Here is a 23,736-nt window from a genome sequence, read left to right on the forward strand (position 1 = left end):
AGTATATATTATTCTTAGGATAAATTCAATGGAGAAATTGCAAAGAAAATATTTAGTGGAAAAATTCAATTCAGTCCACAATTCCTTCACAGCCACCCAGACTGATTCACACAGAGCTTGGCTGTCATTCACCACAGCCTTGCACACCCAGAAGTACTGGTTGGATTTTCCCCAACTAAAATTAGAAGCATAAAAGCAGAGTCTGGCCTGTAGTGAGAATGAAGCTAAAGCTCCTTCTATCGCCTGGAACTTACTCTTTGTGTACATGTTAACACATTAGTACATACTGGCAAGGTCTGGTGATAACTGATCCTAAAACCTATTAGTTTCTTGAAAAGAAACGCACATGCCCATTTTGTTTGTTTCCTTCAGACACATGCTTGGTCTTAATTCAAGAAAGAGAAGTTCTGAAATAAAACAAACAAAATGACACCCCTACATGCTCTTCTGCACATATTAAGAGAAAACCTGAAGTACGTGTGCTCTTTGGGAAAAAGCTAGTATCGAAATAGCTTCAATCCTTTTCTCTTTAAAAAAAAAATCATATAAAAGTTCAGTTCTACAGACTTTTAAGCAGCCGGTGTTAGAAATAAATCACAATCCCCAATCGTAAACTACATGATACCCTTACAACTCTGAGAATGGAATATATCCACCCAAAGAGGAAACTGAAAATTTAGATACATTGCAACTTGACACCTGTGGGATAGAATATGCAAATGTCAGCTTCCGAAGAGGAGGCCTGGAAACTTTATCCTGATGATCAAGGCTTCCTATCGTAGAATGGGGCCTATTAAAATAGATGAAGTTGTAACCTGTTGTGCAAGACTGAGAGGAAATGATTGCATTGCCTTGCCAGGTTCAAAGGCACAACTTGCTTCCACTGGTCTTAATATACAGCCTGACTTCTCTTAATAGTATCTTCTTTAGGCAGTGTTTCTAAGGCAACTATCATGATTGTAATCCTGATAGTGTTCGCTTGTCTCAGGACTTATTGAGCTGCTGTTTGTGTCAGGCACTCTCTTGAGTACTGAGGACAGAGTATGAAGATAATGTACAAAGTCTCAGTCCTCGCATACTTTTTCTTGTAATTGGTATACAGTACCCAATGATGGTCATCAGGGTTTCACTAGGCTTCTTATGGAGTGTCCGCAGTACATTTGGAAGGAGGAAGCACTCCATTTCAGTTCAGCCATTCAGTCCCGTCCTACTCTTTGCGACCCCATGGTCTGCACACCAGGCTTTCCTGTCCATCACCAACACCTGGGTCTTGTTCAAATTCATGTGCATGGAGTTGGTGATGCCATTCAACCATGTCATCTGGCTTTGACTTCGGGGAGTCTGGGAGTGTGCAGCAGGGCCTATGCTTTGTGTGCCAAACTACATGCACTTGGAGTGTGTCTCTTCTCTCTCCTGAACCCTGTGCTGTAGAATCCATTGGTGAGACTGAGTATGGTTAAGCCAGGGTATGACTCATGCAGAATATGCCATGGGTATTTGCTTTTGGACCTCTGTTTATACACAGTTGAATGAAAAACTCAATGTGGTTCTGACTCTATATTCATTTCTGATTTAGACCAACTCCATGGATGCTTTGACATATGGTATTCTCAAGGCCAAAGTTGCAAGGTTTGATTCCCCACCAACATCAATCAACTTTAGGAAGAGAAAACTTTGGGACTGTCTAAGACCTGTACCCATAAGTAGCCACCCTCTTACTAGTCTGTAAGCTTACTAGTCTTACTAGCTTATAGCATGGAAACAGGCAAGAGCCTTGTAACACTTGCTCAAAAATCAAATCAGTTCCAAGTGTGCACCTTAGAGAGGGTAGCACTCTACTTGCTATTTGCATACCTAGTGTGTATTATTATGGGTCCAGTGTAGTAGGGGTCAACTCTAAACCATATCTGCACTGTTGTTATTATCATCCAAGGGAACATTAATAGGGGACAAGGAAACACCATAAGTTATTTAGTTTCTAGGATAATTTTAATAACCTGTCTGTAGTAATTACTACATCAATATATTTTTGTTCATAGCTGCTAACAAGCACCAAGATGGATTGATTAATTTTTTCTTTCTGTTGTATTACCGCCCTGGTAGAAATTTAATTACACACTTGTGATTTAGCTGTATCATTTCAAACTCAGTCCATTTTTTATATAAATCTATTGACTTTTGCAAAATTCCAAACAGATTTTGATTGTTGCACTCACTTTAAAAATAAGATGTATAAGATTAGGCACGTAGTAAAACTGGCTACCGTGTAACTGTAACCTTGGTTGGTGGGTTAAACTTACAAATGCTAACAAAGCCCATTAAAGATGGTAAGGGAGATAAAAGGAGGAACAAATGGTGGAGTCATCCCTACACTAATTTTCAAGTAAAAGGCATTGAGACACAGGGGAAGGGAGGATGATGAATTGATCAGAGATTTTGGTGGCCTCACTAAGCGTTTTTTGATTCATTGTAAGCCAAATGGGCTTCCCAGGTGGACCTAGTGGTAAAAAACCTGCCTGCCAATGCAGGAGATGCAAGAGATGCAGGTTCGATCCCTGGCAGGAAGATCCCCTGGAGAAGGGCATGGCAACCCACTCTAGTATTCTTGCCTGGAGGATTCCATGGACAGAGGAGTCTGCTGGGCTACAGTCAATGGGATCACAGAGAGTTGGCTGCGAGTAGAAGAGTAACACACACAGACACACAGACACACAGACACACACAGACACACACACACACACACACACACACACACTAAACACACAAGTTTACCATAGTGAGTAAACATCTGTCCTGCATCCATGCTAAGCTGCTTCAGCCGTGTCCAGTTCTGTGCCACCTCATGGACTATAGCCTACCAGACTCCACTGTCCATGGGATTCTCGAGGCAAGAATACTGGAGTCATATGCCAGTCCCTGTTCCAGGGGATCCTTGCAACCCAGGGATGGAACCCAGGTTTCCTGCATTGAAGGCGGATTCTTTACTGTCTGAGCCACCTGGGAAGTTGCTTCTGTTAACTGTTTCCAAAAGCTTAATATGAATTTTCTTTTGGAAATGTGGCCTTCATTAGGAAGGTGATGAGGAAGTCATCCAAAGCAGAAAGCTTGTTTAGGTAAACACTCAATGTGTAAGTGGGTATTTTGAAATATATTGTTATTCTTTTGCATGGAGCGTTCTGGAGTCAAGATGTGCAATGAAAAAGGAAAATATCTAATGTATGGGGCTTATAACATTTGAGGTACCTTCCTTCAGTTTTGGCTTTGTGAAATGTCTTTCACTTTTCAGATCCTTCCTCTCTTATGCCTATTATGTTTCTTGGGCATTCATACTGAAGGACCAGTCATATAGCTTCAGATTTACCGTGTGTGGATAATGCTCAAACTTTCCTTACCTTTAAGACCGACGATATCACAAGAACTGGTTCATCATTCAAGTTCACTGTGTCTCCACAGTTTAGTTTCTTCTGTAGGACGCTGCATGATTTTATACTGGCTGATTTTCTAAAGATGCTCTCTGTGAACGGCCGTTTCTGATTGATAAAGGAATGCATATCCTATAGGGAAGGAAAGAAAAGAAAACTGTGGGACATTTCATGCCTAGAAGCCCAGACCACACGCTTGCCCCTTTTTTGACAGAGCTGTGGTATATGAGGGTACAGTTCTAGAACAGCACCGAAGTCAGTTTGAAATTTTTTCTCCAGAGTCTCTAAATATATTTTCGACCCAACAATCGATTTGACATTCATACACTGAAACATTTTAAACACTTGTGTAATCGGATTTTCCGTTTCAGTGAATTTACTGTGTTAAACGTCTCTGCTTTAGGGCCTTTGTAGATTCACCCTCTCCTCCTTCACCGCTCCTTTCTCATTATTCCCTATTATAGATGCTCTTCCCTACGTGTGGAAATCTTTTTGCCATAGTCATGCTCTATTCATTTATTCCCCTTCCAGGGACTGTCCACCCCATTCATCCCTGTTTCCTGTATTCCCTCCCCTGAAAATCAGGCTCAATACGCCCCTCCTCCTTCTCCGATGACATTCCTCTCTCATCAGCCTTTCTAGTTCCTTTTCCTGTATTTTCATGTCCTCTGCTGTCTGCAGAGTTAGAGAGGTAACAGATATTGGAGCCAGGTTTTTCAAGGAATGTGGAATCTGTTATGCCAATCATCCACTGTGTGACTTTGGGCATAGCACATACTTGGGTGAGGCTCTTGTGATTTTCATTTATGAAGTGGGGGTGATGATAGTCATGGCTACTGCCTAAATGTTCTGTGAAAGACGCAAGGTCTGGGGTAGTAGCTGGCACGTAGCTAGTATGATAAATTTCTTCATATATACCATAAAATTCCCTGCATCTAGTGTAGTGCTTGCAGAGATAGTGGACAGTGAACAAGAGTTAATGCTTACAGTTCAACACACTAATTTGATATAGCACAGTCCAAACTCTGTGACTCTCTTTTGACACATTCTGTCAGGAGCACATGATTCATCTTTGCCAGAGGATGCGTACTTTATGCTGAAACACCTGAGTTACATATCTAATCCATGTGAGACATTTTGCATCATAAGGGGGAGTAGACTCAGCTGAACGAAACTTGAGACTAGTGTGGACCTCAAGGGAGGAGACGAGAAGACATATGAGGATGAGGTGGACTCTCAGAGATTCTTACACCCAGGGTCTGAAGGAAAGCTACGCGGCTCCAAATAGCCTGGAGTTCAAACTAGTCTCCAGGATCTCCCCACCATTCTATGCAAAAAAAGTACTCTTTCACCCGAAGGAAAAAATGGACATTGGGTGGATTTTGCCCAGCTCCCAGCTGGTCCCAGCCTCTGGCTGATCTCCAGAATTCCTGCCGCAGCTGTTTAAGCGATAACTACTCTGTACAACCTTGCAGAAGAACACCCCCCCTCCCCCTTAAGACAGGAGCTTTCCACATACATGCCTCTATATTCTTACTCTTTCCTTGGGTAAGGGCAGCAGCTCACTAATCTGACTGCTGCTCCTTCTCGCCTCATAAAGGTGATCTGTAAAGGACTGCTCTCACTCTTTATCTCAACCTCGCCTTCTCTAATTGCCTTAACTTACAGAGTCCATGTTAACTGGTCTGAGCTGGTATAGATGGGTCTTTGTTGAAATCAGCGGAATGGATGAGAGTATCTTTTCATCTTGTAGTTGCCTTCTGACTCTGCAGTACCTAAATCAGGTCTTATTCTTTGAAGTAATGTTATGAATCTTATCGGACAAAGTCAGACTTCTTCATTTGGGAGTAGATTTGGAAGAGAACACTTGATCTCTCAGAACTCCCCTTCTCAGGAAGGTTACAGAAACCAAAATAAGACCTACCAGAATTGGGGTGGGCAGGGTGTCATTATCACATACATCCTCAAGAGCAGCTCCAAAGAGCTGTTTTGGCTTTGTGGGTGGTAGACACGTGTGTTGGTTGTCCTTGTGGGTCCTTGATATACACCCAAAGGCCCACTCTTTGAGAGAACTCTTCCTAAGTGTCTTCTTATCTGAAACTAATGTAGAAGAGAGATTTTCACTACTAGTAGTTTAGCTTATTTAGCCTGATTTCCACCACTTACATTCAGCAGCATGTTCATGGCAGAGGCTGAAAGAGAGAAACTGAATCATTTGTTATATAGCATTCCCCTCATTCTGAAGCAGGCTAATTGCATTCTTGTGGTGTTAACATGTTCTTCTTCCCCATATTCTGCAAACCAGTAGTTAAACCTAGAGGCGTGATCAGACGCACGGTTGACTCTCCCTGTGACAGTATTCCCCCAGAGAGTGCTCTCTATTCCCTTTGCCTTGTGTCATGAGGCACTTAACCTATAGTTATACAGGTTTCCTAATGTGAAGTGTTATCAGTGGATTCTGGCTTCAGATCTCATTTGAAAGGCCATAGTTATTTAATATTCAAATTAAGCCGCATTTGTAGGAAGTTCCCTTGCTCTTTCAGTTACCTGTTTGGCTTTCTGAGTACCCAGTCACGCCCAATTTTCTCCCTTAAAAAGAATCGCTTTTCATGAGACATTCTGCCTGACAGTGCTTATCAGTCAGCCTCTGGACCTCTCCTCTGGGAGGCCACACACCTCAGTAAGCTCCAAGGATGACTTCCAGCCCTTAGGGTCCTTGAGAAGTAGTCATTAATTGCAGACAATGTAGTAAGATTACAGGTGGCCATTTTTTGTGTGACACCTTACTCAGCTAACGCAGAGGTGAATTTTACCTACCAACAGCCCCTGTCAAAGGAATGCTTTTCAAATAAGAGTGATCAGCAATGAAAAATTGAGTTCAAAGTGTCTCGTGCCCAGCTATGAATGTTTTCCTGATATTTGCTCAATAAACCTGCTTAATATTTCCTTAAATAACCTGCTTAAATAACCAGTTACAGAAGTCAATTAGTGGAGCCCTGTTGTAGAAAAATAAAGAGAAGAATTTAACCAAATCTTTTAAAATGCCCATCCACTTGTCTTTCGGAGACATAGTGAGTGCGTCACCATGTCCATTCAAGTGAGTGAACCACTTGTGGTGCTGGGTGAGAGAACCAGAAGGCTCCTATTCTGCCTCTTAATTGGATGAGTTACCTAAAACTCTTTGAGCATCAGTTTGCTCAAATGTAACATAAATGACGCTACTACACCTCACTGGACTACATAATATAATGTACCTCCCAGCACAAGACATGGCACATAGCAGCCTTAATAAAGGTGACTTCCCTCCTTCCGAAGGCCTAAGGCAGCCTAGACATCAGTCACCTCCCCCTAAGCAGACCCCACCCCCATTCTCCATTTGATTGTGCAGCCTCCAGAAGGTGTGCATTGCTCAAGGAATGCCATCACTTTGCCTTAGGCCCTTTCTGCCCTGACATTCATACTACCATCATTTTCAAAGGAGAGAATGAAGAAAGCAAATGCATTCTTAAATTCAGGAAGAGATTTTCCTAATTAATATGTACAAATGTTAAAAAGATACAGGTTTATATGGGTTGAGTTGCTTTATGCACCCTGGATTCCCTACTCCTAACCTGATTCTTTTATTTCTAAACTACCCACAGGTATTCATGTATTTCAAATGTATTCATTCATTGTTCAGCTTTAATAAGAATACTCTTAGGAAGAAAGCTCTATCAGTTGGTACAAAGCTATATGGCCAGCTAGCCTATAAGCATAGATGGAAAGCAAAATAGACGTTCAGACCTATGCTTGCATTTTCTGGCCTAGATGGACATTTCGTAATGTACACTGGTTGGAGTTAGAGTTCTTGTTGGCTCTGTGACCAATAAAAATATATACTATAGCCACGAAAAGTATGGTGCTCAGTTGTTCAGTCATGTACAACTCTTGCGACCTCATGGACTATAGCCTGTCGGGTTCCTGTCCGTGGGACTTGCTGGATAATAATACTGGAGAGGGTTGCCGGGGACTGTTAAACAGGTTAACTTTACAACCTTATCTTTCATAAAGAATCCTGGCAAGATTTAGGTTAGTGGTTTTCTTCATGCTCAAATTAGGGTTTGAATGTTAAAAAATGAAATTTTGTAACTTTGTGGGTATAGAATAACAATGATAAGAACACAAATACTTTAAGTAGAAATTCTATTCTGGCCCCAGTACTTGCTAAATTAGTAAGACATTTTATTCAGAGAAAGAAATGTCAATGGGACAATACTGGAATGCTAGCAGGGATAATTGCAACAGGAAAGACTTAAAAACAAACAGACATATAAACATTCAGTCCAGTTCCATTTGCAACCTAGGTCTGAAGCAGAATGGAAAGAGAGCTTGCTGTGGAGGTAGAATCCAGGGTTCAAGTCTCAGAGGCGGTCCTAAGGCGGCAGAGGAATAGAACAGGAAGACCACTTTTTCCCCACAAATTCATCGAAAGAACATTGAATGCTGAGCAAATTCCACAAAACAACTTCTGAATGCTGGCAGAGGACATCAGGCACCCAGAAGGGCAGCCCATTGTCTTTGAAAGGAGGTAGGACAAAATATACAAGAGAAAAAGAGAGACAAATGAGGTAGGGACAGAGATCTGTCCTGGAACGGGAGTCTTAAAAGAGGAGAAGTTTCGAAACACTAGGAAACACTCTCATTGGCAGGTCAGTGGGGAGTTTTGGAACCTCAGAGGGTAACATAACCAGGAGGAAAAAGAAAGAAAGAAAGAAACCCCACAGATTGCGTACCTAACATCAACATCCAGCAGGGAACTAGTCCAGACACTCACAATTGCCACCAGCAAGCGGGGCGCCTGAACAGGGAGGTGCGGGCTGCATTGCTTAGGGTAAGGACCAGGCCTGAGTGCCCTGAGGGCAATCTGAGGGAGCTAATGTGAGATAGCAACACAAGTTGTGGGATAGTCATAGAGAGAGAAAAAAAATATCCTGTGAAAAGCCCTAATCTAAGGCACTTCCTGGCCCACTCACAGAACAGAGGACTGAGAGAACACCAGAGCAGAGCTAGCTGGCTGTGCACTGACTCATCTCCTACCAGAGACAGGGAGGCAGGCGGGGGCAGCCAGAGCCTGAAAGGGGCAATCTCAGCCCCAGAGAGGCATCCTCTACAAAACTGCAAGTGGGCTCCCATTTGCTAACCAAGACTTGTTGGGATTCTGGGCGGTTGACATCCGCTGGGATGGTCGCAGCCAGAGATCAGCTCCCCAGAGAAGACACACCTCCAACTTGAGACGTGCAGGCCTGCTGCCACCCAGCAAATCGAGCGGCTGGGATGGGGGAGCTGATAAGACACACTACACCTGGGGGGCTCTGTGCTCGCTAATCACCTGGTCGCCTGAGCTGCTCGGACCTGGGAAGGGCACAAAACTCAGGCCTGACAGAGTCTGCGCCTTTGTGGAGTACCTGGGAACCTGAACCTGAACGGTTTAGATCTGGGAAGTGTACGCAACCCAGGGCCCGCCTCAGAGAGTTGCACACAGAGCAACCTGGAGCCTGAGCAGTGTAGACTGGGAAAGCACACACACCGTGAGCAGGGGCAAACCCAGTGCGGCCAGGACACTGTGAGCACACGCCAGGGATATTTGTTTGCAGTGCTCCTCCGTCCCCACAGCACCACTGAATAAGTGAGCCTAAATAAGTGACCACCTTCGCCCCCCATGAGTCAGAGCGGAAATTAGACCCTGAAAAGACCAGCAAACAGAAGAAGTTAAAATAAACAGAGGGAACCGCTCTGGAAAAAGACAGGTGCAACAGATTAAAACCATGTAGTTAGCACTGACTACATTGGAAGTGGCCTAGAGATCTTGAGAAGTATAAGCTGGATCACGGAACTATCTGAAACTGAACTAACCCCGCACTGCCCACAACAACTCCAGAGAAATTCCTCGATATATTTTTACTATTATGATTAAATTTTTTTTAATTTTTAAGTCCTCTATTACTTCTTTAACTGTAATTTTTATAACCTACTATTACCTTTCAAATAAAAAAGACCTTATTTTTAATGCAAAATTCATATATATATTTTATCATTTTTTGTGACTTTGTTTTGTTTCTTTAATACTGTATTTGGGAGTCTCTAACATTTACTGTAGACTTTTGATGTGTTTTTTTGTATTTCTTATCAATTTTGTACGTTTAAGAACCCAATCTTCACTACCCATTTTTACTTGGGAGTTTGACCACTGCCTTGATTGCTCTCTCCCCCTTTTGACTCTCCTTTTTCTCCACCAGGTCGCCTCTATCTCCTCCCTCACCCTTTTCTTCGCTACCCACTCTGTGAGTCTCTTTGTGTATTCCGGGCTATGGAGAACATCTTGGGAACTGCTTACTGGCTGGATATGTCGCTCTCCTTTTGATTCCCTCTTTTCTTGTCCTGGTTCCCTCTGTCTCCTTCTTCCTCCTCTTTTCTGAGTAACTGCATGAACCTCTCTGAGGGGTCCAGACTGTGGAGAGCACATATGGAATTGATTACTGTCTAGCTTGCTCTCTCCCCTTGAGCCCCCTCTTCTTCCCCTGGCCAACTCTATCTCCCTCCTCCTTATTCTCTTCTCCATCTAACTTGGTGAACCTCTCTGGGTGTCCCTCACTGTGGAGAAGCTTTTCATCTTTAGACTAGATGTTTTCTCATCGGTGCTGTACAGATAGAGAAGTCTTGAGGCTACTCTAAAAATAAGACTGAAAACCGGAGACAGGCGGCTTAAGTTCAAAACCTGAGAACATCAGAGAACTCCTGACTCCAGGGAACAGTAATGGATAAGAGCTCATCCAAAAGCCTCCATACCTACACTGAAACCAAGCACCACCCAAGAGCCAACAAGTTCCAGAGCAAGACATACAACACAAAGTCGCCAACAACGCAGGAACATATCCCTGAGCATCGATATACAGGCTGCCCAAATTCACACCAAACACATAGACATCTCAAAACTCACTACTGGACACTTCATTGCACTCTGGAGAGAAGTCCAGCTCCACCCACCAGAACAGGGATGCAAGCTTCCCTAAGCAGGAAACCTTGAAAAGCCACTCACACAACCCCACCCACAGTGAGGAACCTCCACAATAAAACGGAGCCACAAGCTGCCAGAATACAGAAAGGCCACCCCAAATACAGCCATCGAACTGATGCTGAAGCTGAAACTCCAATGCTTTGGTCACCTGATGTGAAGAACTGACTCATTGGAAAAGACCCTGATGCTGGGAAAGATTGAAGGCAGGAGGAGAAGGGGATGAGAGAGGATGAGATGGTTGGATAGCATCACCAATTCAAAGGACATGAGTTTGAGTATGCTCTGGGAGTTGGTGATGGACAGGGAGGCCTGGCACGCTGCAGTCCTCGACCCCAAGGACTTGGGGTCACTGTAGTCCTTGGGGTCCCAAAAAGTCAGACACAACTGAGCAACTGAACTGAGCTCAACGAATCGTGATGTCTCCTAAAGCTGTACTAGTTGCTTCTTGAAATCAGAACAGTCTTAACCTTGCTTTGATCTCACAAGTGGGAAACTTCCCATGTCTTGGAGCAGATGGTAATTACTGCCCTTAGAATGTGCTTTGGGCTCTAGGATCTCCCATTGACGCCTGGCAGCCTTGCTGTCTTTGGCATCAAAGCCAGTTACATTATTCACGTACCTGCAACCTTCTCACTGTTATCGGTAATATCAGTGATATCACTGTTATCAGAACTCACTGAGGTCTCTCCGAAGAGAGAAGTGATATCTTCTCCAAATATCTTGAGACAGTTTTCAATTAGAAATTGCATGAAAGAAATCTGTAACACAAAGGGGCAAAAAACGGGGTATTACTGTACATATGGTGTAATAGTAAATCACATTTCATCCATGAGTCTTGGCTCTAACAAAAAGTGCAAAAGAAATCTGAGAAAAATTCAGACTTGGCTAAAAACTATATAAGTATATAAACATCAGCTTTTTCTAAGACATAACTGATACTTTGAAGAGTAGTTTGGCCTCAAATTTTAAAATTCTTTGAGTCAGTGGGCTAAAGTTATACTATGTAGCCTGGTTTAATAGCTAAAATTTTGTAATGATGGTTAACATGCTTAAAACTAGGATGATTTTTAAGTAGCTCACATAGGATATTTGGAACAAAAATGTATGTTCTCTTATTCAGTTTTATTTATTTTTAATAAAAATTTTTTCTAGTTTTATTGAGATAGATTTTATATATCTCATATTATTAAAATTTATAAAGTATCGAATACAACACCAGTTGTGAATTTCACTTCAGTGAAGTAATGCCTGAAACTTGGGTAGCAGAGGTCTCTGTGTGGGCCGGGGGGGTTTGTGAGGAAAGAAAGCATCTGGAGAGAAAACATGTCTGTCTGTCTTAGCACATTCCCTTGCCTCACACTTGCTGTCTGGGGGAGCTTGGAGAAGTGCTGTGATCTTATTAGGCATGTTGTGGCTCTGTTAGGATGTTCTGAAATATTTTACTAGCTTCCTCATCCTCAGGCTGAGACACAATAGCAGCCAAGTATTTTCCTGAATGAGCCACAGCTGGCAGAGTGCGGCCAGTATGTGTGGAGCCTCAGGTGCTCATATTGCCCAGGCCGCCAAGATGTGCGGACAGTGACCAGATGTATTGGGTGTTGTCATCATTGGGTAATGATGAAATCATAGTTTGGAGGCTTGTACACCCTCAGTGATTAGGCTGAGAGTTGAACCTTGGCTTTCCGATTCCAAAGCCAGGTTCTTTTCTATCATATCATCCTACTCTTACCTCTCTATCGTTTAATCTCTTGGGTGGCAAAGGGGAAGTGAGTCAACTGTTCTCAGTTATAATACACCTTCCCATGCCCAACCAGAGTAGGACTCTGCCACTCCAAGGCAGTGTAATTAAAATATGCACTTTAAAACCTGGTTCATCAGAGTTAATACTACAGACTGCAGGTTCAAGATGGGGACTCTGCTCCGCAAGGCATAAAAATGAGAGATCTCGTTACCTGTTTGGTGAAGTTTTCTGAGCTGCCAGAATTAGACAGACAAAGAATGCTTGGGGATATACACAATGATAAATTATAAGCTGTCATCTGATTGGATGAGGAATGTTGCTCAATGTTGTGTAAACATCCAAAAAGATATCGCATGAAAATTACATTGGCTCTCGGCAGCTGGTCTAGATGCCTAAGGACAGAAAAAACACTTATAAATAAGCGAGTCATTTCGCTTAGTAAGTGGGAATACAGAGAACAAAGTACTTCTTTTTATACCATATACACAGTCTATTCTCACATTTCCAGGCATGAATGCATACAAAAATGTTTCACTGAATTTAATTCCTGAACCAGGTAAGACCTGCTCTGGTTAGTTATGTGTTTGTATTTAAGATCATACCACTGGCGGATTGGTTCTTTATCATCTCATTTTAGACCAGTGGATTTCATCTCCAACAGTTTCATGTATTCAGAAGGTGTAAAATGGTCAAGCATTCCATGTTAATAAGATTAGGAGAAAAACAGCAATTACAGTGTCACCAATAAGGCATGCATCTCTTTTCAAACTGGCATCCATGGGCATGATCAAGTGAAACCCCATGATACTGATCATTATTTTCGAGGACATAGCGGTAAACTATAAGCTAATATTTTCCTAAGAGTATGTCGGTTGTATTTTCTCAGAGTTGAGTAATTATTGCATCATTACCTCTGCGTCGACGTTGTTTTCTCCGGCTCGTTCCTTTGATCAATAACATCAGGCCATTTATCATACAGACTGTCTGTAATTATGCTTCCTTGGATATTTCGAAGAAAGTCCTTATATAGATCAAAAAGTATATATTATTCTTAGGATAAATTCAATGGAGAAATTGCAAAGAAAATATTTAGTGGAAAAATTCAATTCAGTCCACAATTCCTTCACAGCCACCCAGACTGATTCACACAGAGCTTGGCTGTCATTCACCACAGCCTTGCACACCCAGAAGTACTGGTTGGATTTTACCCAACTAAAATTAGAAGCACAAAAGCAGAGTCTGGGCTGAAGTGAGAATGAAACGAAAGCTCCTTCTATCGCCTGGAACTTACTCTTTGTGTACATGTTAACACATTAGTACAAACTGGCAAGGTCTGGTGATAACTGATCCTAAATCCTATTAGTTTCTTGAAAAGAAACGCACATGCCCATTTTGTTTGTTTCCTTCAGACACATGCTTGCTCGTAATTCAAGAAAGAGAAGTTCTGAAATAAAACAAACAAAATGACACCCCTACATGCTCTTCTGCACATATTAAGAGAAAACCTGAAGTACGTGTGCTCTTTGGGAAAAAGCTAGTATCGAAATAGCTTCAATCCTTTTCTCTTAAAAAAAAATAAAATCATATAAAAGTTCAGTTCTACAGACTTTTAAGCAGCCGGTGTTAGAAATAAATCACAATCCCCAATCGTAAACTACATGATACCCTTACAACTCTGAGAATGGAATATATCCACCCAAAGAGGAAACTGAAAATTTAGATACATTGCAACTTGACACCTGTGGGATAGAATATGCAAATGTCAGCTTCCGAAGAGGAGGCCTGGAAACTTTATCCTGATGATCAAGGCTTCCTATCGTAGAATGGGGCCTATTAAAATAGATGAAGTTGTAACCTGTTGTGCAAGACTGAGAGGAAATGATTGCATTGCCTTGCCAGGTTCAAAGGCACAACTTGCTTCCACTGGTCTTAATATACAGCCTGACTTCTCTTAATAGTATCTTCTTTAGGCAGTGTTTCTAAGGCAACTATCATGATTGTAATCCTGATAGTGTTCGCTTGTCTCAGGACTTATTGAGCTGCTGTTTGTGTCAGGCACTCTCTTGAGTACTGAGGACAGAGTATGAAGATAATGTACAAAGTCTCAGTCCTCGCATACTTTTTCTTGTAATTGGTATACAGTACCCAATGATGGTCATCAGGGTTTCACTAGGCTTCTTATGGAGTGTCCGCAGTACATTTGGAAGGAGGAAGCACTCCATTTCAGTTCAGCCATTCAGTCCCGTCCTACTCTTTGCGACCCCATGGTCTGCACACCAGGCTTTCCTGTCCATCACCAACACCTGGGTCTTGTTCAAATTCATGTGCATGGAGTTGGTGATGCCATTCAACCATGTCATCTGGCTTTGACTTCGGGGAGTCTGGGAGTGTGCAGCAGGGCCTATGCTTTGTGTGCCAAACTACATGCACTTGGAGTGTGTCTCTTCTCTCTCCTGAACCCTGTGCTGTAGAATCCATTGGTGAGACTGAGTATGGTTAAGCCAGGGTATGACTCATGCAGAATATGCCATGCGTATTTGCTTTTGGACCTCTGTTTATACACAGTTGAATGAAAAACTCAATGTGGTTCTGACTCTATATTCATTTCTGATTTAGACCAACTCCATGGATGCTTTGACATATGGTATTCTCAAGGCCAAAGTTGCAAGGTTTGATTCCCCACCAAGATCAATCAACTTTAGGAAGAGAAAACTTTGGGACTGTCTAAGACCTGTACCCATAAGTAGCCACCCTCTTACTAGTCTGTAAGCTTACTAGTCTTACTAGCTTATAGCATGGAAACAGGCAAGAGCCTTGTAACACTTGCTCAAAAATCAAATCAGTTCCAAGTGTGCACCTTAGAGAGGGTAGCACTCTACTTGCTATTTGCATACCTAGTGTGTATTATTATGGGTCCAGTGTAGTAGGGGTCAACTCTAAACCATATCTGCACTGTTGTTATTATCATCCAAGGGAACATTAATAGGGGACAAGGAAACACCATAAGTTATTTAGTTTCTAGGATAATTTTAATAACCTGTCTGTAGTAATTACTACATCAATATATTTTTGTTCATAGCTGCTAACAAGCACCAAGATGGATTGATTAATTTTTTCTTTCTGTTGTATTACCGCCCTGGTAGAAATTTAACTACACACTTGTGATTTAGCTGTATCATTTCAAACTCAGTCCATTTTTTATATAAATCTATTGACTTTTGCAAAATTCCAAACAGATTTTGATTGTTGCACTCACTTTAAAAATAAGATGTATAAGATTAGGCACGTAGTAAAACTGGCTACCGTGTAACTGTAACCTTGGTTGGTGGGTTAAACTTACAAATGTTAACAAAGCCCATTAAAGATGGTAAGGGAGATAAAAGGAGGAACAAATGGTGGAGTCATCCCTACACTAATTTTCAAGTAAAAGGCATTGAGACACAGGGGAAGGGAGGATGATGAACTGATCAGAGATTTTGGTGGCCTCACTAAGCGTTTTTTGATTCATTGTAAGCCAAATGGGCTTCCCAGGTGGACCTAGTGGTAAAAAACCTGCCTGCCAATGCAGGAGATGCAAGAGATGCAGGTTCGATCCCTGGCAGGAAGATCCCCTGGAGAAGGGCATGGCAACCCACTCTAGTATTCTTGCCTGGAGGATTCCATGGACAGAGGACTCTGCTGGGCTACAGTCAATGGGATCACAGAGAGTCGGCTGCGAGTAGAAGAGTAACACACACAGACACACAGACAGACAGACACACACACATAAACACACACACACTAAACACACAAGTTTACCATAGTGAGTAAACATCTGTCCTGCATCCATGCTAAGTTGCTTCAGCCGTGTCCAGTTCTGTGCCACCTCATGGACTATAGCCTACCAGACTCCACTGTCCATGGGATTCTCGAGGCAAGAATACTGGAGTCATATGCCAGTCCCTGTTCCAGGGGATCCTTGCAACCCAGGGATGGAACCCAGGTTTCCTGCATTGAAGGCGGATTCTTTACTGTCTGAGCCACCTGGGAAGTTGCTTCTGTTAACTGTTTCCAAAAGCTTAATATGAATTTTCTTTTGGAAATGTGGCCTTCATTAGGAAGGTGATGAGGAAGTCATCCAAAGCAGAAAGCTTGTTTAGGTAAACACTCAATGTGTAAGTGGGTATTTTGAAATATATTGTTATTCTTTTGCATGGAGCGTTCTGGAGTCAAGATGTGCAATGAAAAAGGAAAATATCTAATGTATGGGGCTTATAACATTTGAGGTACCTTCCTTCAGTTTTGGCTTTGTGAAATGTCTTTCACTTTTCAGATCCTTCCTCTCTTATGCCTATTATGTTTCTTGGGCATTCATACTGAAGGACCAGTCATATAGCTTCAGATTTACCGTGTGTGGATAATGCTCAAACTTTCCTTACCTTTAAGACCGACGATATCACAAGAACTGGTTCATCATTCAAGTTCACTGTGTCTCCACAGTTTAGTTTCTTCTGTAGGACGCTGCATGATTTTATACTGGCTGATTTTCTAAAGATGCTCTCTGTGAACGGCCGTTTCTGATTGATAAAGGAATGCATATCCTATAGGGAATGAAAGAAAAGAAAACTGTGGGACATTTCATGCCTAGAAGCCCAGACCACACGCTTGCCCCTTTTTTGACAGAGCTGTGGTATATGAGGGTACAGTTCTAGAACAGCACCGAAGTCAGTTTGAAATTTTTTCTCCAGAGTCTCTAAATATATTTTCGACCCAACAATCGATTTGACATTCATACACTGAAACATTTTAAACACTTGTGTAATCGGATTTTCCGTTTCAGTAAATTTACTGTGTTAAACGTCTCTGCTTTAGGGCCTTTGTAGATTCACCCTCTCCTCCTTCACCACTCCTTTCTCATTATTCCCTATTATAGATGCTCTTCCCTACGTGTGGAAATCTTTTTGCCATAGTCATGCTCTATTCATTTATTCCCCTTCCAGGGACTGTCCACCCCATTCATCCCTGTTTCCTGTATTCCCTCCCCTGAAAATCAGGCTCAATACGCCCCTCCTCCTTCTCCGATGACATTCCTCTCTCATCAGCCTTTCTAGTTCCTTTTCCTGTATTTTCATGTCCTCTGCTGTCTGCAGAGTTAGAGAGGTAACAGATATTGGAGCCAGGTTTTTCAAGGAATGTGGAATCTGTTATGCCAATCATCCACTGTGTGACTTTGGGCATAGCACATACTTGGGTGAGGCTCTTGTGATTTTCATTTATGAAGTGGGGGTGATGATAGTCATGGCTACTGCCTAAATGTTCTGTGAAAGACGCAAGGTCTGGGGTAGTAGCTGGCACGTAGCTAGTATGATAAATTTCTTCATATATACCATAAAATTCCCTGCATCTAGTGTAGTGCTTGCAGAGATAGTGGACAGTGAACAAGAGTTAATGCTTACAGTTCAACACACTAATTTGATATAGCACAGTCCAAACTCTGTGACTCTCTTTTGACACATTCTGTCAGGAGCACATGATTCATCTTTGCCAGAGGATGCGTACTTTATGCTGAAACACCTGAGTTACATATCTAATCCATGTGAGACATTTTGCATCATAATGGGGAGTAGACTCAGCTGAACGAAACTTGAGACTAGTGTGGACCTCAAGGGAGGAGACGAGAAGACATATGAGGATGAGGTGGACTCTCAGAGATTCTTACACCCAGGGTCTGAAGGAAAGCTACGCGGCTCCAAATAGCCTGGAGTTCAAACTCGCCTCCAGGATCTCCCCACCATTCTATGCAAAAAAAGTACTCTTTCACCCGAAGGAAAAAATGGACATTGGGTGGATTTTGCCCAGCTCCCAGCTGGTCCCAGCCTCTGGCTGATCTCCAGAATTCCTGCCGCAGCTGTTTAAGCGATAACTACTCTGTACAACCTTGCAGAAGAACACCCCCCCTCCCCCTTAAGACAGGAGCTTTCCACATACATGCCTCTATATTCTTACTCTTTCCTTGGGTAAGGGCAGCAGCTCACTAATCTGACTGCTGCTCCTTCTCGCCTCATAAAGGTGATCTGTAAAGGACTGCTCTCACTCTTTATCTCAACCTCGCCTTCTCTAATTGCCTTAACTTACAGAGTCCATGTTAACTGGTCTGAGCTGGTATAGATGGGTCTTTGTTGAAATCAGCGGAATGGATGAGAGTATCTTTTCATCTTGTAGTTGCCTTCTGACTCTGCAGTACCTAAATCAGGTCTTATTCTTTGAAGTAATGTTATGAATCTTATCGGACAAAGTCAGACTTCTTCATTTGGGAGTAGATTTGGAAGAGAACACTTGATCTCTCAGAACTCCCCTTCTCAGGAAGGTTACAGAAACCAAAATAAGACCTACCAGAATTGGGGTGGGCAGGGTGTCATTATCACATACATCCTCAAGAGCAGCTCCAAAGAGCTGTTTTGGCTTTGTGGGTGGTAGACACGTGTGTTGGTTGTCCTTGCGGGTCCTTGATATACACCCAAAGGCCCACTTTTGGAGAGAACTCTTCCTAAGTGTCTTCTTATCTGAAACTAATGTAGAAGAGAGATTTTCACTACTAGTAGTTTAGCTTATTTAGCCTGATTTCCACCACTTGCATTCAGCAGCATGTTCATGGCAGAGGCTGAAAGAGAGAAACTGAATCATTTGTTATATAGCATTCCCCTCATTCTGAAGCAGGCTAATTGCATCCTTGTGGTGTTAACATGTTCTTCTTCCCCATATTCTGCAAACCAGTAGTTAAACCTAGAGGCGTGATCAGACGCACGGTTGACTCTCCCTGTGACAGTATTCCCCCAGAGAGTGCTCTCTATTCCCTTTGCCCTGTGTCATGAGGCACTTAACCTATAGTTATACAGGTTTCCTAATGTGAAGTGTTATCAGTGGATTCTGGCTTCAGATCTCATTTGAAAGGCCATAGTTATTTAATATTCAAATTAAGCCGCATTTGTAGGAAGTTTCCTTGCTCTTTCAGTTACCTGTTTGGCTTTCTGAGTACCCAGTCACGCCCAATTTTCTCCCTTAAAAAGAATCGCTTTTCATGAGACATTCTGCCTGACAGTGCTTATCAGTCAGCCTCTGGACCTCTCCTCTGGGAGGCCACACACCTCAGTAAGCTCCAAGGATGACTTCCAGCCCTTAGGGTCCTTGAGAAGTAGTCATTAATTGCAGACAATGTAGTAAGATTACAGGTGGCCATTTTTTGTGTGACACCTTACTCAGCTAACGCAGAGGTGAATTTTACCTACCAACAGCCCCTGTCAAAGGAATGCTTTTCAAATAAGAGTGATCAGCAATGAAAAATTGAGTTCAAAGTGTCTCGTGCCCAGCTATGAATGTTTTCCTGATATTTGCTCAATAAACCTGCTTAATATTTCCTTAAATAACCTGCTTAAATAACCAGTTACAGAAGTCAATTAGTGGAGCCCTGTTGTAGAAAAATAAAGAGAAGAATTTAACCAAATCTTTTAAAATGCCCATCCACTTGTCTTTCGGAGACATAGTGAGTGCGTCACCATGTCCATTCAAGTGAGTGAACCACTTGTGGTGCTGGGTGAGAGAACCAGAAGGCTCCTATTCTGCCTCTTAATTGGATGAGTTACCTAAAACTCTTTGAGCATCAGTTTGCTCAAATGTAACATAAATGACGCTACTACACCTCACTGGACTACATAATATAATGTACCTCCCAGCACAAGACATGGCACATAGCAGCCTTAATAAAGGTGACTTCCCTCCTTCCGAAGGCCTAAGGCAGCCTAGACATCAGTCACCTCCCCCTAAGCAGACCCCACCCCCATTCTCCATTTGATTGTGCAGCCTCCAGAAGGTGTGCATTGCTCAAGGAATGCCATCACTTTGCCTTAGGCCCTTTCTGCCCTGACATTCATACTACCATCATTTTCAAAGGAGAGAATGAAGAAAGCAAATGCATTCTTAAATTCAGGAAGAGATTCTCCTAATTAATATGTACAAATGTTAAAAAGATACAGGTTTATATGGGTTGAGTTGCTTTATGCACCCTGGATTCCCTACTCCTAACCTGATTCTTTTATTTCTAAACTACCCACAGGTATTCATGTATTTCAAATGTATTCATTCATTGTTCAGCTTTAATAAGAATACTCTTAGGAAGAAAGCTCTATCAGTTGGTACAAAGCTATATGGCCAGCTAGCCTATAAGCATAGATGGAAAGCAAAATAGACGTTCAGACCTATGCTTGCATTTTCTGGCCTAGATGGACATTTCGTAATGTACACTGGTTGGAGTTAGAGTTCTTGTTGGCTCTGTGACCAATAAAAATATATACTATAGCCACGAAAAGTATGGTGCTCAGTTGTTCAGTCATGTACAACTCTTGCGACCTCATGGACTATAGCCTGTCGGGTTCCTGTCCGTGGGACTTGCTGGATAATAATACTGGAGAGGGTTGCCGGGGACTGTTAAACAGGTTAACTTTACAACCTTATCTTTCATAAAGAATCCTGGCAAGATTTAGGTTAGTGGTTTTCTTCATGCTCAAATTAGGGTTTGAATGTTAAAAAATGAAATTTTGTAACTTTGTGGGTATAGAATAACAATGATAAGAACACAAATACTTTAAGTAGAAATTCTATTCTGGCCCCAGTACTTGCTAAATTAGTAAGACATTTTATTCAGAGAAAGAAATGTCAATGGGACAATACTGGAATGCTAGCAGGGATAATTGCAACAGGAAAGACTTCAAAACAAACAGACATATAAACATTCAGTCCAGTTCCATTTGCAACCTAGGTCTGAAGCAGAATGGAAAGAGAGCTTGCTGTGGAGGTAGAATCCAGGGTTCAAGTCTCAGAGGCGGTCCTAAGGCGGCAGAGGAATAGAACAGGAAGACCACTTTTTCCCCACAAATTCATCGAAAGAACATTGAATGCTGAGCAAATTCCACAAAACAACTTCTGAATGCTGGCAGAGGACATCAGGCACCCAGAAGGGCAGCCCATTGTCTTTGAAAGGAGGTAGGACAAAATATACAAGAGAAAAAGAGAGACAAATGAGGTAGGGACAGAGACCTGTCCTGGAACGGGAGTCTTAAAAGAGGAGAAGTTTCGAAACACTAGGAAACACTCTCATTGGCAGGTCAGTGGGGAGTTTTGGAATCTCAGAGGGTAACATAACCAGGAGGAAAAAGAAAGAAAGAAAGAAACCCCACAGATTGCGTACCTAACATCAACATCCAGCAGGGAACTAGTCCAGACACTCACAATTGCCACCAGCAAGCGGGGCGCCTGAACAGGGAGGTGCGGGCTGCATTGCTTAGGGTAAGGACCAGGCCTGAGTGCCCTGAGGGCAATCTGAGGGAGCTAATGTGAGATAGCAACACAAGTTGTGGGATAGTCATAGAGAGAGAAAAAAAATATCCTGTGAAAAGCCCTAATCTAAGGCACTTCCTGGCCCACTCACAGAACAGAGGACTGAGAGAACACCAGAGCAGAGCTAGCTGGCTGTGCACTGACTCATCTCCCACCAGAGACAGGGAGGCAGGCGGGGGCAGCCAGAGCCTGAAAGGGGCAATCTCAGCCCCAGAGAGGCATCCTCTACAAAACTGCAAGTGGGCTCCCATTTGCTAACCAAGACTTGTTGGGATTCTGGGCGGTTGACATCCGCTGGGATGGTCGCAGCCAGAGATCAGCTCCCCAGAGAAGACACACCTCCAACTTGAGACGTGCAGGCCTGCTGCCACCCAGCAAATCGAGCGGCTGGGATGGGGGAGCTGATAAGACACACTACACCTGGGGGGCTCTGTGCTCGCTAATCACCTGGTCGCCTGAGCTGCTCGGACCTGGGAAGGGCACAAAACCCAGGCCTGACAGAGTCTGCGCCTTTGTGGAGTACCTGGGAACCTGAACCTGAACGGTTTAGATCTGGGAAGTGTACGCATCCCAGGGCCCGCCTCAGAGAGTTGCACACAGAGCAACCTGGAGCCTGAGCAGTGTAGACTGGGAAAGCACACACACCGTGAGCAGGGGCAAACCCAGTGCGGCCAGGACACTGTGAGCACACGCCAGGGATATTTGTTTGCAGTGCTCCTCCGTCCCCACAGCACCACTGAATAAGTGAGCCTAAATAAGTGACCACCTTCGCCCCCCATGAGTCAGAGTGGAAATTAGACCCTGAAAAGACCAGCAAACAGAAGAAGTTAAAATAAACAGAGGGAACCGCTCTGGAAAAGACAGGTGCAACAGATTAAAACCATGTAGTTAGCACTGACTACATTGGAAGTGGCCTAGAGATCTTGAGAAGTATAAGCTGGATCACGGAACTATCTGAAACTGAACTAACCCCGCACTGCCCACAACAACTCCAGAGAAATTCCTCGATATATTTTTACTATTATGATTAAATTTTTTTTAATTTTTAAGTCCTCTATTACTTCTTTAACTGTAATTTTTATAACCTACTATTACCTTTCAAATAAAAAAGACCTTATTTTTAATGCAAAATTCATATATATATTTTATCATTTTTTGTGACTTTGTTTTGTTTCTTTAATACTGTATTTGGGAGTCTCTAACATTTACTGTAGACTTTTGATGTGTTTTTTTGTATTTCTTATCAATTTTGTACGTTTAAGAACCCAATCTTCACTACCCATTTTTACTTGGGAGTTTGACCACTGCCTTGATTGCTCTCTCCCCCTTTTGACTCTCCTTTTTCTCCACCAGGTCGCCTCTATCTCCTCCCTCACCCTTTTCTTCGCTACCCACTCTGTGAGTCTCTTTGTGTATTCCGGGCTATGGAGAACATCTTGGGAACTGCTTACTGGCTGGATATGTCGCTCTCCTTTTGATTCCCTCTTTTCTTGTCCTGGTTCCCTCTGTCTCCTTCTTCCTCCTCTTTTCTGAGTAACTGCATGAACCTCTCTGAGGGGTCCAGACTGTGGAGAGCACATATGGAATTGATTACTGTCTAGCTTGCTCTCTCCCCTTGAGCCCCCTCTTCTTCCCCTGGCCAACTCTATCTCCCTCCTCCTTATTCTCTTCTCCATCTAACTTGGTGAACCTCTCTGGGTGTCCCTCACTGTGGAGAAGCTTTTCATCTTTAGACTAGATGTTTTCTCATCGGTGCTGTACAGATAGAGAAGTCTTGAGGCTACTCTAAAAATAAGACTGAAAACCGGAGACAGGCGGCTTAAGTTCAAAACCTGAGAACATCAGAGAACTCCTGACTCCAGGGAACAGTAATGGATAAGAGCTCATCCAAAAGCCTCCATACCTACACTGAAACCAAGCACCACCCAAGAGCCAACAAGTTCCAGAGCAAGACATACAACACAAAGTCGCCAACAACGCAGGAACATATCCCTGAGCATCAATATACAGGCTGCCCAAATTCACACCAAACACATAGACATCTCAAAACTCACTACTGGACACTTCATTGCACTCTGGAGAGAAGTCCAGCTCCACCCACCAGAACAGGGATGCAAGCTTCCCTAAGCAGGAAACCTTGAAAAGCCACT

At 42.8% G+C, this 23,736-nt stretch overlaps 1 protein-coding gene across 1 annotated transcript; it reads right to left on the reverse strand.

The window, feature by feature from the left end:
* Window positions 1–11,018: 11,018 nt before the first annotated feature.
* Window positions 11,019–16,794, reverse strand: LOC129640855 (rho GTPase-activating protein 20-like). The gene is made up of 4 exons (XM_055565842.1): window positions 16,636–16,794; window positions 13,129–13,238; window positions 12,429–12,609; window positions 11,019–11,234 (listed from the first exon to the last, which is right to left on the reverse strand). Exons 1-4 carry the CDS (start codon window positions 16,792–16,794, stop codon window positions 11,088–11,090), a joined length of 597 nt encoding a protein of 198 aa, XP_055421817.1. The 3' UTR covers window positions 11,019–11,087.
* Between the last annotated feature and the right edge of the window lie 6,942 nt (window positions 16,795–23,736).

Source organism: Bubalus kerabau, unplaced genomic scaffold, assembly GCF_029407905.1.
Source record: "Bubalus kerabau isolate K-KA32 ecotype Philippines breed swamp buffalo unplaced genomic scaffold, PCC_UOA_SB_1v2 scaffold_50, whole genome shotgun sequence".
Classification (NCBI taxonomy): domain Eukaryota; kingdom Metazoa; phylum Chordata; class Mammalia; order Artiodactyla; family Bovidae; genus Bubalus; species Bubalus kerabau.

Excerpts from the sequence above, each read along its gene's own strand:
- LOC129640855 (XM_055565842.1), bottom strand. The coding sequence starts at position 16,794 with ATGCATTCCTTTATCAATCAGAAACGGCCGTTCACAGAGAGCATCTTT. Across the intron at positions 13,239-16,635 it reads TGATATCGTCGGTCTTAAAG|GACTTTCTTCGAAATATCCA; the intron begins GTAAGGAAAGTT and ends GATCTATATAAG. Across the intron at positions 12,610-13,128 it reads AAAACAACGTCGACGCAGAG|GCATCTAGACCAGCTGCCGA; the intron begins GTAATGATGCAA and ends TTCTGTCCTTAG.